The 16057-nt window shown below is 50.7% G+C and overlaps 1 protein-coding gene and 1 pseudogene across 1 annotated transcript in view; both read right to left on the bottom strand.

Annotated features, from left to right (window-relative positions):
- Nucleotides 1-16057, bottom strand: part of Dapk1 (death associated protein kinase 1) — a 142086-nt gene that overhangs the window by 5311 nt on the left and 120718 nt on the right. Inside the window, exons 20-24 of the mRNA XM_051194145.1 lie at nucleotides 9182-9404; nucleotides 8152-8340; nucleotides 5089-5286; nucleotides 4254-4392; nucleotides 2280-2400 (exon numbers count right to left, since the gene is read on the bottom strand). Of these exons, the coding sequence (XP_051050102.1) occupies nucleotides 2280-2400; nucleotides 4254-4392; nucleotides 5089-5286; nucleotides 8152-8340; nucleotides 9182-9404 (870 nt within the window). The remainder of the gene's footprint in view (nucleotides 1-2279; nucleotides 2401-4253; nucleotides 4393-5088; nucleotides 5287-8151; nucleotides 8341-9181; nucleotides 9405-16057) is intronic.
- Nucleotides 12317-12414, bottom strand: LOC127229433 (uncharacterized; annotated as a pseudogene).

A 16057-nucleotide genomic window follows, 5' to 3' on the forward strand; every position in this document is an offset into this window, starting at 1 on the left:
CACCATTAGACCAATAGTTAGCAATTGGCTTGAAATTGTTTTGTTTTCCTACCAGGGAGATAAAGCAAACCAAGCTATCTGCTTCACAATCATAGAATCCCACGACATCCTAATTGGAAGCCACACACATCAAAGGTGTTATATTATTAGTTACATAAGATCACATCTAATGTCATCTAAATTCTACTCCTTCATTAAAAAAGCGAAACTGGGGGCTGGAGAGGGGTTCAGAGCATTTGCTGCTCTTGCAGAGAGCCAGGATCCATTCCTAGCATCAACACGGTAACTCACAACCATCCACAACTCCAGTTCCAGGGGACCTGACATCTTCTTCTGACCTTTGTGAACACAAACATGCACACAGGCAAAACATTCATGCACATAAAATAGGGGGGAAATGAAAACAATTTAAAAAGGAGAAAAAAAAAAAAAAAAAACAAAAAGCAAATCCGGCAAGGATGGAGACTGTTCATTTACGGTATCACCCGTCTGACCTCTTAGATGGGGGTTGGTCTGCAGAGTCGCTGGCGATGCCACAGTCAAGCCCAGAGAATTCAAAGACTCCCTGTCACATGAGGGAGGACAGGCACCTTGATCCAGATGTGGGAGGAGACCCTGGCTTCTTCACTGAGTATTTGTCCCCAGATCACAACTTGCTGACCTGTGGGACCAGGTCCGCTAGACCACCCCCGTATGGCAACTGAGACATACAGCCACCACCAGCCAGCAAGGGTCTGTGTGGCACAGGGCTGGCGTGCTTGCTAGGCGAGGGTCTCCTGGGGATCGTGAAAGCACACCGGGAATGAGAGCCGGGTGGCGGAGGCGGGAGTGGTGGAAAAGGACACAGGGCACAGGGCGGCCCCCTGGGACACTGAGAGCAAAGGGCGTCTCCCTGAGGGTAATCAGCCTTTTCCATCACGGTGCTCTTAACCGCTTTAGCAGTCTTTCTCTGGGGAATCCTCCATCTGTCACAGGCACTGACATCTGCCCTCATCTCCGTCACTTTCTACCGCAACACATTTTTCTCATGAGGAAAAAAATACTTGTTTTCAAATGGGTATGGTCCCTTCGAAAACTTTTAGGAGGAATCCTCAGTCCTGAGTTATTTCAAACGCTCATCCTCCAATGTTCCCACCCATGATACTCACTGTTCTACATCTGTGCACTAAGAAGCTTGGATTCATCCACTGTGGGGCTATGCCCTGAGTTGGTCCAATTTATTTCATTCCAAGGAAATACCCAGTTGTGCTAGTTTCTTAAGTAATCGCTCTCCATATTAAGCTGAAATAACACCTTTCCTCCCTCCCTCCTTTTCTTGATAGGTTTATGTGTTTTTGTGTGTGTGTGCACGCAATGCATGTGCACATGTGTGTGCCTACATGCAGAAGTCAAAGGTCCATGCCTACTGTTCTCCTCCATCGATCTCCACCTTATTTTTGACACAGGGTTTCTCACCGAACCTGGGACTCACTGATTGATTGTCCAGCAAACTTTTTAGATCCTCCTGTCTCTACCCTGCTCCCACCCACCCCCCCAAAGCTGGGACTACAGTGTGCCCCTACACGCTTAGCGTTTGTGAGAGTGCTAGGGATCCAGACTCAGGCCTTCGAGTCGTGTTTGTGCATGGAGCACTGACAGACTCAGGTATCTCTTCAGTCCAGCTTCTTCGTTTGCTAGTGAACGTGGACACTGATCTCTGGCGATGGCCTCTGAGCTGCTCTTAAATGATTTAATTATAAAACCTGTGAAACATGTTTTCTTCATCCATTCCCATTTCAAGATGAAAATCCCAGTGCCCTTCATCCCATGCAGACTCTGGGTAGGACTGTATTACATTCATGTTTTACCTGCAATGCGAACAGTTTCATCTCATACCGTCTCATCTCTTAGCATACATCCTTCGGCTAATTTTATTGGTGGCTATTTTTCTTTTCTGAATTTGTTACACATGCTAAAATAAAGCCGATTAGAATTGCTGGTGCAATTCATTCATAGGAAGAAACGTTATGTCAAAAGAAGCCAGGAAACACTGTAAGAATTTGATACACTCTGAGGTGGCACGCTCTTGCCCATTACAACTCTCCACCTCTGACCTTGTTTGTTTCTATCTTCCTGCCTCCCTCGGAGTAACAGGGAAGCATCGCTAGCAAACAGACCTTAGTCCTGGATCATACTGTCAACTTATGCTCTAGAAACCAAACCAGAGCAAGGCCAGCACAGTGGGGTCAGCTCCTTGGTCAACGCTGGCATCTTCATGGGGTCCCTCCATCTGTACTCACCGAGACAATCTGACTCCGTATTTCTTGCAGGTGATTCCGAAGAACCTTAATGTCCTTAGACCCAGACGCCCCTGCATCCAGCACAAACAGCTTATTTGAGACATGAAGGTCATTCCCGAACCTATGGCAAAAGCAGGAGCCACTTCAGCTCTGGTTCAACCTTAGGTTTTCCCATACAGGGGCATAGTTCCTACTAGCCCCAGAGGCTGACCAGAGGAAAGGGAGAGAGGATCCTAGTGACCCTGAAGAAACTCTCTGTCTCTGCTGCTGGGTGCTGGCCCCTCTGGATGCAGTGTGTGGGAAGTCAGTGCACTCTTCAGATCATATAAGCAGGAGTGTGGGATTTTAGCACAGGTAGAGGGAACAAATCTAGAAGAGCTGCAAGTGTCCTTAACTGCTGAGCCACCTCACCAGCCCCCGAATGCAAACCTGTCGATGTGGAGCCTTGGAACAGGCTAGAGTTCAGACGAGGTCTGTCCTCCAGGGGTTCCTTGTTGTAGAGGCTCTGTCCCCAGAGAGGTGATGTGTGTGTATGGGGTCTTTAAGAAGTTTGGCTTAACTGAAGGTTGCAAGTCTCAGAGGTGCGGCCTTGCCAAGAGATTATTTATTGTAGCTTCCATGGGGTCTGTGCAGTCTCAAGAGAGTCTAATCCCAAATCCCTCCCTGAATCAACCCCATCCTTTCATGCTCTCCACCACGATGCCACCCACCATGAAGTGATGAGCGGCGAAGGGAAGGGGACCACGCAAGGAATGATGAAAAGCGTCTAGACTTCCGGACTCCTAAGCCCTTAGCAAAGTGCATCATTGTATTAGCCACCCAACTTCAAGTATACCATAGCAGCGATGGACATCGCTGACAGATTCTACGTCAGAAGTTACATTTACCTCCAGTCCTCTATAAGAGAAACAAAGGTCTTATATGATAATTCTAGACAGAAAAGCACTCATCTGATCTTTTCTATTCTGCTCTGTTCCATTCCATCCCACTCTAACCCATTATGGACCTGCATGTTAATCTGAGTAATTTTATAACCCAGCGGGCGTCTGCTATTTATACGTTGGGAAATACTGATCGGTGTGCTAACCGTGTAGATCCCAAAGCCTGAGAACAGAGGCCACCTCCATGTGGAGATGCACGGTGAGAAGGCGAGAGTCGACAGCAGGCTCTCGCTGTGTTCTCTTGGTGTCTAGCAAGGTGTGTTGCACGTGTGCTCGTTTACGGTGGCATCTTGCCTTGTCAGTGAATGTGTAGTAGTGGTCACACCTGTAAGGAGTACGGTTTTTCCGCCTGCCGCCTCTGGTCTTGTCCCGCCGCCGCGCCAGCCCCAAATAATGCACAGAGACTCTGTATTTGATATTATACTGTTGGCCAGTTACTACTTTCTTATTGGCTAGCTCTGTCTTAAGTATTAACCCATTTGTGTTAATCTATGTATTTCCACATGGTCTTCTTACCCGGAGCCGGCTACAGCGTACTGCTCTCTCCAGACTCTCCATCTTGGCTCCTCCTTACTACTTCCTATTTCCTCCTTGTCTCCTAGTCCCTCCTATCCTCCTTTCCTATTGGCCAACAGTGCTTTATTTATTAACCAGTATGAGAAACATATTTACAGAATGACATCTCCCATCACACACCCTTTGGGCTTTCCCTGTTCTCTTACTTTTGTAAATCTTACTCTTATTCTATGGATTATTGTGTGGTTGTGTGGCTATGTAGCTGTGTGGCCGGGTGGCGGGCCACCTCCTCCTCTCCTTGTTGCTTATTTGCTAGCTTGTCAGTAATAGTAACACTCATTGCTTTGACGAACATGAACAATTCAACAAAGGATCTATCAAAGATGAAAGTTCCTTCGTCCACTCCACCCTACTCATCCCCAGCATGCCACACATCCTCTGCTGAATCCGCTCACCTGACCCGGTTCCCCAGTCCAGTCCACACACTCACCCCATCCCACCAGTGGGCCGCCCTCACCTGTTCCTGATCTCCTTCAGCAAGGCTATATCCTTATTGTATCCAAACTCGCCTCCAGCAGGCCGAGGGATGTTCATGATGTCAGCATGTGTGGCCACCAGGACAACTCGGAGCGGGTTCTTCAGCTTGCCTCCAAACGCTGAGGGAGAAAGTGTACCCTTTGAGAGTCTGATCTCCCTGGCTGATTCTCCTGCCCCGGAGGGAATGTGCTGGCCTCAAGGCTAGACCGCCTGTGCAGGTGACGTGCACCCTGCCATAGACCCAATGTGAGTGGTGCTATCCTGACCCTCCACTGGTTCTCAGCAGACACCAGGACAGACTGCAACACAGGAAGCAGCTCTTGGAGGCTCCCTTAAAGATGTGACACATGAGAGGGACATCTACAACCAGGGACGGCTCTCGCGGGAAACAAAGAAAGCCTTTTGAATGCAACCATACACAGGAGAAAGCCCAAAGACAAACAGTCTCCAACTCACACAGGCAGGGCCTCTCCCCATAGGAGTGTTATTCCGCACCATCTCCTCTAGCCAATGTGCTAAGGCATGCTACCTGGGCCTTCCCACCAGGGCTGTGTGGAGCTGCAGAAGCAAAGACAACCCCTTCTGCTGATGAATGCCCCAGTACTTTCCAGAAGGGAACACGAGCCATAGCCAGAGGACCTCACTGTGAGCTCAGCAATGGCGACCTTGGTGATGAAGTGCGTCAGGGTTGAGAAGTGGCTATCAGGGATGGCTCAGGACTGGGAGTCCCACTCTGTAGGGTCTTAGTGTGGCCAGCATGAGGACTCCAACAGACATATCTATCACAGGAGCAAAGAAGGAAGGGCCTTGCTCACCTATGGGCTCTTCAACTGGGACCAGAGACTTCAAGAAACTGAGCCAGAAAATCACTTGGTTCAACTGGATCTCATAGGGTTCTTCTAGACTGAACACGATGACATGGATGGACGTGGGATCGTTGGCAGCGAAGTAGTCATAGCAACAAAAGTACACAGGGTTTCCGGAGAACTCCCATACACTGAAATCACCAACTCCTTCAGAAAGAAAACAATGGCTACAATCAGGAAACAGTAGCTCCGGCTGCCGTTGGCACTCTAGGGACTCTGCACAGGGCGTGTGTCTGCTGGGGTGGCATGTGTCTGTGTGGGTGCACAATGACTCATGCACAGGTCTGTGTCCAGAGCTCTATGCCCATCTCTCTCCCATCTGTGTCTACATGATGCTCTCCTAAAGGCTTCTGTTAAGACAGCCTTGGCTAGATCTATAGCGTGTTTGCTCTAAACTCCCCACAGATATATCTGTGTGTTACGGGTGTGTGGGACCAGATGCCGATGTGGAAGTTGTTTGCGTATACAGGCAAACTTTGATATTTCCCCCTTTCATATATTATTATATAAGGAGGAAGAGATCCAATCCGGAAAGGAAGAGATTGGTCCCATCAGATTCCAGAGAATGTGTCAAACACCCAGTGTCACATGATTTTAGACACACACACACACACACACACACACACACAGACACACACACACACACCCTATAATTGGAGGCTCAACATAGTGCAGAAAGTTCCCAGGACAGAAACAGGAGGACTTGCAGTACCAGACACCTGGGTTGCGGTGGTGATTTCTAGAGCGAGCCCCAAATACAAGCTCTTCCTTTCTGTATGTCTGTCCTGGGAAGCTGGGAAGAAACACAGCTTGAAATGGAGGAAGTAGACATGAGATTAAATCCTGATTATTGGGACCAGGGTCTCTCAAACCTGGTCCCCTCTGGGGAAGTCCTGGGGGACCCAGTAGTCTATGCCGTTATAGGACCTCCCAGCTAATTCCTAAGCAGGCTGGTGTTAAAAAAGAAATCACCACTTCAGGTGATGTGGTGTTTGTCCCTAGGTACAGGATAATCACCGGGCCTCACCAGTGTGTCTAACTCATGGCCTGTGGGCCGCATTCAAGCTTGGAATGTGGTTCAACACACCTACATTAAATGATGGCTGTTGTCACATCACAGCATTAAATGGTTGGGCACACCTGGACATGACATGGTGATCCTGCCATCTCCTGTAAGTCTCCCATGGCAGACAGGACGGTAGCTCTTCAACGCACATCCCTCCCGATGCCCTCTGGGCATTCCCATCACTGCATCATTGCATCATTGTCTATGCGGAGGATTTGTGATCTACTTTCCACAAAGGGGCCCTCACCAGAGACGGAGCTGACGGGACCACCTGATGTTGGCCTTTCAGCTTGCCTCTTTCCTTCGTAAAGTGCTCACCATCAACTATTCGAATGACAGGAGCAGAAAATGAAGTGGTAGGGTATTGACACCCAGAAGGGAGCTCACTATCGTAACCATACCTGAAAACAGAGTCGGCTTTGGAACTGGGGAATGGACAGAACTGGAGAGAGTTTTGAGCCATAGGCTGCCCACCCGCCACCTCCATCACAGGCCCAGGGACTCAGGAGGGCGGGCTCATTTGACAGAATGGAACTCCTGAGCTCACTGCCCAGCCACCTCAGGATTCTGATTCCTGCTTCATGTTGAGATACTGTGGGTATCCAGTCATGGCACAGGAGAACTCAGACTGGGAGCAGATACATACGTATCCAAATGGTTCTGATTCTGCTCAAGGGCTATGGGTCATGGCAGCAATCACTAAAATCTCAAAGAAAAGCCTGGGAAACCAGGCAGGGGCTGCCACAATGCTCACCTGTGGAACTCTACTATAATGCCTAGTGAGTTCATGACGTGGGCTGCAGCTGGGGTTAAGGGGAGGCAGAGCTGCTAACACCATGCACTAATGGTTGGGAAAGCTTCGGGCATGTGCTGCTGGACTCGGAGACTAAGGTTTGATGTCTGCTTTGATGGAGTTACTTCCACCTTGGGCCAGCTAGCCTTTCTTCTTCCTTTTGGACCCAGAAAGTTGGTCTTACCCCACCCCCCAAACCACCACCATAACACACACACACACACACACACACACACACACAAACACACACACACCACTGTGGCTTGGGAAAGCAGTCTACTCGTTTATGGACTCACGTAAGTTCTTAGCTGCAAGGAGGTGATGTCTGAGCTGAGGCCTGGATGGAATTTTTTCTTGTGTTTCTGAGACAGGGCATCACTCTCTAGCTCAGGCTGGCTTTGACCCTGTGGTGATCTTACCCCCTCATCGTGGGTGCTGGGGGTATCGGCATGTGCTGCAATGCCTGGTTTGGACTTGGGCTCTGAGGTAGGATTTGGGGAGTTAAATGAACAGAATAACTGCACTACGGGGGCAGGAACCTCAGTGGCCAGAAGAGCATACTGGAGCCTGGGTGGGTCATGCAGGAGAGCCCTGCTCTACGATGTGGGGTGGTAGGAGGTGGGGTGGGCTTGCTGAAATGTGGCGCTAGAGGAAGGGTAGTCAAGTCACTGGGGCGCCACACCAAAACACACCTAGGTTCCATGAAAGTCCTTGTCTCATAAGCAAACAAACAACAACAAAACATCCAGAGAATCCCTGTGTCTGCACCACAGCATCAGGCATGACTGTCAGCGTGTTAAACATCACCTTTCTGAACTTGCTTCATCAAACTATGATGGTCTGTATGCGTCATTAGATCCCAACCTAAATAGGCATTCAGTTCTACTTTTTAAAAGGCACTAATCACCCAGTCAGTCACTTATTAAGCACCTACTGGGAGCTAGATGTTTTTGCTGGGTGCTGATAGCTCCCTACAATGTAGTTTTGCTTCTGGTATGTGAGCCAGCCAGCCGCGGCTCAGGACCGAGGCAGCCCCATCTTTAGTCTGCCATGGCTTTCTTTGGATGTAGCAGGTACTGCTTAGATAAAGCTGCCTTTGGGTAATGACCTGAAGAAAAACCCGAGTTCCTTCCTGCAGGGTAGGTGGGCGTACCATTCAGATAGGCGTTCTGGATGTCAATGGCCTTGGTGGACTGGTCATCGGCTGAGCAGTGTAGGTGGGGGGATGGGGCCACAAATACTTCCAGCATCCCCTTGGTGAGGCCCGGCTCGAACATCATGCTGCGGCTTCTCACGCTCACGTTCTCACAGCCCGGGTACAGGTTGTTGATGCTCACTGAAACTGGAGGCAGAAGGCTTGGGACTCGGGACACAGCGTGGGAATCCCAAAGCGACGGGGCGGAGAAAGGTGGGTGAAGGGTAGGGGGTGCTGGGATTAGATGCATGTGTGTTCCAGTGTGTCTTTCCATAGACCCCAAGCCTCACAGAGTACTGGAGATCCCCAGGAATGTCTCATGCCCAGCATCCGTATCCGGGGTAACCCCGAGAGGAGTGAACATGCTTAGCTGGCCATGGACACAAGCCGGCAGAAGAGGCAGGTGAGGTGGGCAGGAGACCCTTCCTTCCTACACCTCAGTGCTAAGTGTGTTCATGTCATGGATAAAGGGCCGGGGCAGGCTTGTTTATAGCAGGATATAAGTAACAGTTTATGAAATCACAGGAAAAAAAATGCTGACTACTGCCCTCTAGAGGCGACGACAGGAGGCAGATTTAAAGGTAGAGGCTAATTTGGTCTGAGGGTCATTAGCAACTTCTTAACTAGGCAGGCTGTCGAGAGTTCTTCCTGCCAGACTGAAGGTCTCTGCTATTCTGCACAGACACAGCAGAACAGCTGCATCCCCTGACGGAGGCCACGAAACAGTGAGGCACGTGGCAGCCAGTGACAAGTGTGTGTAAGTTTCCTTGGAAGGTCAAGGCCCCACCAGCCTGAGTCACCCCAGTGTGTGAACTCAGCAGCTCCTCCCCACAATGCTCCTTAGTCTCACTTCAGGAGCATTTCCCAAATGGCAGCGGAGGACTGGAAACATTTGGGCTGGGCTGGGAGGGCAGCCTTTGCCTCCTCGTCCCTAGAGAATGCAACACCCAGCAACTTCAGGAGGTATGGCTACCCCTGGAGCTCATACCTGTTGGTTTAGTGGCCAGCGGTGATGGCGGGAAGCGGGTGGAGTTGGTGGAGGAGAGCCTGGGCCTGCGCCTTCTGAAGAAACTCCTTAACAGCCCACACTTTAGAGACTCCACCAGCGTGGATTTCCCAGATCCCGAGTGACCGAACAGCTTGAGCTTGATTCTTGGCTGGAGATTCTGCGTGGGTCGGAGTTGCTGGATGAAGAGTCCTCTGTGTGCATCCTGATAGGGGAATGACAACCACCCCCCAACCTTAGTCAGGGGAAGATCTGAACAGCCTGCACACCATGGGCCTTGGGCTTTTGGGTCCTGGGTCTGTCTGCATGCACTTCCTACATTGGGGATACATTTCTTTGCTGTTTCCACAGAAATGGTTTTAAAGTCAGGAAAACACACGGCATGTTCTGAAGTGTGTTACCATCTCTGTCCCCTTTTTCATTCCTTTCCCAGGAGTCCCAGCCCCTTAGCAGTCACTACCCTAGCCATCTGTTCAGCCCCTGGCAGCCCTCTGCCCTCTGTCTCTGGATCTGCCTGTTTCCATGGGCATCTGAACCCTAACAAACTGGGTGGACAAAACCTGTGAAGCAGCATCAACTTAGACATGAAATAAGATGACCCCATCTTACAAGCTAGGGGCCTGTGCCTCGGTGTGGAGGGTCTGAGGTATTGGTGGTATTGTCAAGGCATAAGAAGGTAGAGCCTGGCCCTCTCTGGGCTGTGAGGTGGCCACTGTCACGGTACGTGACATCGTGTGAACATTCTTTCACATGAGAGTCCGAGCCTGCTCTGGTGTATCTGAAAGGTGTGGTTCCTTCACGGCCACACCAGCAGAGCCTGGGGAGGCCACGTGTTGTGTGAAGGACAGCAGAGCGCTCTTGCTCTACCTGAGGGAGAAGTGTGAGTCTCCCCAGCAGGGAACAATTCTCACTCACTCACTCACTCATCCATAAACATGGTGGTCTCCAGGTGTTAAGCTCAGTGCTGAGAACTAGGGAATTCGGGCCCTCGGGTCCGCAGACTTGGAGAGATAAAGCCATATGCACAAACTGACCTCGGGTGTGCCATCCTGTCCTGGATGGGATGTTCTTGGCACATCATCCTGAGGGAACGTCATCTCAAGTCTGTGTCCCCAGTCTTCACGCTACAGGTCTCATTCTGCCCTCAACACCTGCCTCCCTCTTATCGTCTCCTGCTGTTTCCCTAATAAGGACCTGTGTGAAGCTGTCGCATGCAGTTACCGCCTGCCTCCTCCATCAGACCCAGGAGTTTCCCCTGCATTGTAGCCCAACCACAAAATTCATTTTGCCTTTCATCTCCCCCTGCAACCTCCATTTCCAGCAGGCTTGACCCATGTGTGGCTTCTCCGTTGTGACCCCAACAGAATGAGTTCTAGCCTCTAGACCAGGAGCCAAGTGAAAGGCAGAGCTGGCATCCCAGCCCTGGCACACATCAAATGATTGACAGCCGGTACAGAAGACACCCACAACAGGGCATCTCACCGAGACACACACCTAGCTGGGTTCTAAGTTCTGCGATGCTCATTCCTCTGCTGACCTCTCCCCTCTGAGTTACCACTGCTTTCCCTGCTAAACAGCTTGTGGTTTACAAGGGCATACAACTCCTGGAAACACTGGAACCAGCCCTTTCTCTGCAGTGGTGACACTGCCCCCTAGCGGCCAGTATAGGGAGACAGATGGATTTTAGAGATGTGCCTCTCTTTATCTCCTACAGTGAGGAATATTCTGGGTCCCAGGGACTTCTGAGTTTACACATGAGAGTAATCTCTCAGCTTAGGACTTAAGCAGAATTTTGCACATAACCTGGGGATGGGGATAGGGTATTGGATCACAGAGTTTTCCAAGACTAGTATCTTATAAATCGGTGGCTGGCTCACACAGTGTTTGTTCATTTATTTATTTATCTTGTGCGCAGGCTGGGGGGCATGTGCAGAAGTCAGAGGGCAGCCTGTAAGGGACGTATCTCTCCCCGCACCATGTGGGTCCTCAGTCTTGATGGCATACACCCTTATTTCCTAAGCCATCTTCCTGGACCTAGCTAAATTTCCGTTTGCCTTTATGCATGGACGCTGTTGGGTACCTTGCTCAACCCTGAGCAAGTCTGAGTTGCCATGCCAACAGTCCAATGGGCACCTGTGGTGAATGTTCTCAGTAACTCCCGGGCAGTGGCAGGCTCTCCCTAGATCACTGTCATGGGCTCGGTGTGCCAGCATGTTCACGCTGAGACATATCATTTCTTCCTAGTCCGTCAACTTCCTGTTGGTGAGATGCTACTGAGAAGTATCTGCGTAGATGCTCTTTGGTAGGATGGCATTCCAAGAGGAGTGCTGTGAACTCTCGGGTGACCACCACAGAAGCTGTCCCCAAACTGCTGCCCAGGGGCATGGAATAAAGCAGAATCTACCACCAGACCCTCCGCCCTTCCTGAAGTGTGGAAGGGAGGTGAACAGAGGGGGGAAGCAGACCACGACGCACATGTGGAACACGATCTGGGTGTGAGCTGCAGGCTCAAACACAGATGACGGCACAAGCCCATCTCACTGAAGACACAGCCCCACTGGGTCACAGTCTCAAACACACAGTAGCTGTGGGGGCTTCCAGACATTAGCAAGAGTTATAAAACATCACTAGAAACGTGTGCAAAAGAAAGAGAAAGGGCCCTCCCTACTTACATTTCCACAGGGTGTGCCATGTCATTTTTGCACCTCGTTGCGGTTTTGTTTCAGAGGCAAAGCCATTCACCGCTGGCGGCAGTGGAGCCTGGTCACCTGCCTCTCAAGAGATGTCACTCATCTCTGAATCACATGTCAACCAGCTAATTAACAACTGACTTCAACATATCCCGTTTTATAGAAGAAGACAGTGCTTTGCTAAGCCTACACCTTGACTTTTATGAGGCTCTGAACTCTGGGGTAACCAAGCAAGCAAACACATGTTTCCACCTTTAAAGTGAGAGCCCAGGGACATCAGAGAGGAGTGGATTTCCACGGAAGGAACCCAACATCACCCCCTCCTGCCGATGCTCAGGTCCCTTTCATGGCTTTCTTTCTGTCCACTGAGAGGTGGCAACCTTGGGCTCCAGAAGCAGTGGTCCTCAACTTCCTAAGCCTGGCCTTTAACACAGTTCTTCATGTGTCGTGACCCCCCAAACATAAAATTACTTTCATTGTAACTTCGTAACGAACTATAGAAATGATCCCTGAAAGTATAGTCTTCTTCATTGCTACTTTGTAACTGTGATTTTGCTTCTGTTATGAATCATAATGCAAACATCTATGTTTTTCAATGGTCTTACACGACCCCTCTGAAAGGGTCATTTGACGCCCCCCCCCCCAGGTTGAGAACCGCTGTTCTGTTAGACCGTAAGCCAGAAATACTTTCTCACGGAGGTGAGCGGAGTACAGCACAGTCTTGAAAAGCAAGAAAAAGCAAAGAATCCTCACACTCTCATGTCTGAGGGACTCTAACCTCATCCTGCAGGATGATCCCTCTTGCTCCTCACTTCCAACCCTGGAGGATCTAAACCCAAGGATTGACACAACTCCCCCTTGACAGAAGTCCCTATAGCTCTCCATAGGCGGTCGGAGCACTTTCACTTCTGGCCACTAGATGGCGCAGCAGGGACAAGCTGAGGAGACCCAAGGGGTCTCCCTGGAAGGCAATTTTCAACAACCCAGTGAACTGTTTTCCTACCCTAAGGAATAGCTCCAGACCAGTTCTAGAAAGTGCTACGTATGCTAATTGGTTTGGAGGGAAGCATGATCCTAGGCCATCACAGTGAATACTTAACTGAAGCTCTGAGTCTAGACCTGGCCTCAAACCCAGCCTGGCCAGGCCCTTGGTAGCTGGGCCAGGAAGAAGTTCATTCACCCAGCACTCACGGGGAGTAATCAAGCTGGGGTAGAGTGATGCTCCATTCTTTCTCAGGTCCTATGATGCTCTCCAGTGTGTGTCCCTGGGATCTGTGGGTGTGACTGGGTCAGGGTTTGGGCTAGTTCTCCCTGTGCAGGCTGGACACCATTTGGTAAGAGAACACACCTTCCAACACTAGGGAATGCGGGTTTATGACCTGAACCCCTCCAAGTGGTTATGAAGGGAGGTTTGTAAGACGGGTTACACTCGCCACTCATGGATGACCTCCCATCGCTTGCTCTGACCAAGTACTTGCTTGGGTAGTTATTCATTTGTTTTCTTACCCAACGCTCACAGAGCAGCTGGCCTGCACAGCCCCAGCCAAGCCCAGCAACACATTGGCTGTCAATGGTTTCCACCAGCAGAGTTCCAGATTCTGGCAGGCCTGGGGGCTTGTGGTTTTCTTTCTGCGGCACTTATTCCCTGGCAAATTGGTTTTCACTTCCCCACCAGGAAAGGAGACTGAACAAACCCACAGGCTGAAAAGGAAGCAACCAGCAATCTGGAGAAGCCGGATAAGAGCCCAGAGAAGAGCAGAGGCTTCGAACACACCGGGAAGTGATGAGGCCCAAATGGAAGGAGTCGGAACCCTGACTACGCCAGTGTCCTTCACTCCTGGTGAGCTTGAATTCTGGGCAACTCCCTACAGTGTCCATTTTCCAGAACATTCCCCAGCACTTCTGCATAAAAGCCAGCATTTTTAATATCAGTTTATGGGAAATCTGACGGATGTGACAACCAAGTAAGGTCCCCAAATCCCTGATAAACATGGAGCTTTGCAGGGACAAAGGTGACGGACGGACGGACGTGCACTTCAAGGCCAAGTCGAGAGCAGCCCACTCCCTGTGGCCATATCAACCACCCCCTTCCTTGAATCTTGATGAGGAGACTAGGTCCGGCTAGGCAGCACAGTGCAGGTAGGTGTGTGGGTGGAGGGACTACTGAGCTGTTTCCTGGCAGGAATCTGTGTGTGTGGTAGAAGGGACACCTTCCCCCTGTTAGTTCCTCTGGCAAGGAGCAGCCAGCGGGCAGCTGTAGGGCTTCCAGAGCCCACCAAACCACAATGTGCTGGGAACTAGCTCCACACATGTATTCACCCGAGAGACCGCGGGTCCTTATGGCGTAAGCATAACAGTCACGTCACGGAGCTGGGAGGACACAGGCATGGCTGGCTGGCTCTCAGAGATAGAACCGAATGTTCCACACCCTCCACACTGAACTGGACCAGTGCATCCACACAGCTTGATCCTACCTTGTCATGCTCTTACTTATAGTGTAATGCTGTCCTTGACCCGCGTCCCTAGTGGTCCCAGCCAGTCCAGGAGGGATGTTCCTGAGGCCCCCTGAATGCAAGGCTCCCTGGTCCTGTGTCAACCCCCCTCTCTGCTCAGTGATGAGCGTGGGCTCTCATGTTGGCTGCCACTGGTGGCGGTGGCTTCAGCTCCATCTATTTCCACAGGCCAATCTCCTTATCCCATTCAAAACTATACTCCTAGGAGGTGAACACATGCGGGGGGGGGGGGGCGCACAGCCTTGGGTAACTGCAGAGAACACAAGGAATGTCCCCAAGTGAGGAAGGCCAAGGCCCACTTCTCCCTTGAGTGCCTCTAAGACAGGCAGGGACACAGCATGGTGTGTAGAGGTTAACTTTTGCTTTTCACAAAGTAAGAGAGAAAAAAGGCCCCTGTAACAGGAGCCTGGAAGCCAGGTACAAAAACACTCTGCAAAGACAGGCCTTCGCAGCCACCTGTAATGCCAGGTGACAGCCCCTGGGGAATATGTCAGAGAAGGCAGGGGAGCACTGTGCACGCTCTGTGGCCTCCCCCTTCCCCCCATGCACTCTTTCGAACAGTCTCTCCTCCTGGTGACCCAAATAAGAATTCCAAATAAATGTAGCACACTGACATTTTCCTGCAGGGACTGGCTTCTGCAGCAAGCCGCTGCCCTCGCCCCTCTGTCCCTTATGCTGTGGGGAACTCATTCAGCCAATAGTTACCTGAGACACCTTCCCCCCCCCACGTTGGGCACCAAGTGAAGGTGGATTAAGGAAGCACACAAACACCCAAGTAAAAGAATAACAAATATTTATTTGGGGAGCACTCATTTATCTGGGGAGCACTCACACAAATGAAAGTAAAGAGCCACCAAGATCTTCTGCCCTTGGGCACTGGAAGCTGCTATCTGCATCTTCCAACAGAGCCAGCTTGCTCCCATCTACATGCAGTGCCTGAGACACTGCCAAGAAGGAGCTGGTACCTCAAAGACTATTGGCTGAATGAGTTCCCACAATATCCCTAAGGCTGATGCTTTGACTTCTGAACCCAAACCTCCTAATCGGGTGTTTCCAAGTGCTGATGAGTTGTTTAGTTCAGGACTCTGAATGGATTAGCAGGGCCCTGCCTCACACTGGGAGGCTGAAGTCTAGAGACAAGGGCAGTGAAGGCAAGTGTAGCTCTATGGAACATCTAGTAGCTGTTGGAAACAGAAGGAAACACCCACAGCTACACACTGAGCTGAATTGGAATCCAGATGCAGAGAGAGGACAAGACCAGGCTACAGAAACCCAGAGACGGCTAAACTGAACAAGGAGGAGCTAACGCCCCCCCCCCCAGACTGACAGCTGGGAATCCAGCATGGGATTGACTAAGACCCCCAGAACATGGGTCTCAGCTAGAAGGCCTGGGCAGTCTAAGGGACCTCAGACAGTGGAACCAGGATGTGTCCCTGATGCACGAAAGGACTTTGGGAGCACATTCCCCATGGAGGGATACTCCCTCAACCTAGAGGCAGGAGGGAGGGCATAATCCCTACTTCAAATGACTTGATAGATTTTGTTGACCCCTCCTGGAAGGCATTACCCTCCCTGTGGAACGAGGGGGGGGTGTGGGTTGGGAGGGTGGTTGGGGGGCATGGGAGGGAGAGAGAAATGGGATTGATATGTAAAAC

This window comes from Phodopus roborovskii, unplaced genomic scaffold, assembly GCF_943737965.1.
Source record: "Phodopus roborovskii unplaced genomic scaffold, PHOROB, whole genome shotgun sequence".
Classification (NCBI taxonomy): Eukaryota; Metazoa; Chordata; class Mammalia; order Rodentia; family Cricetidae; genus Phodopus; species Phodopus roborovskii.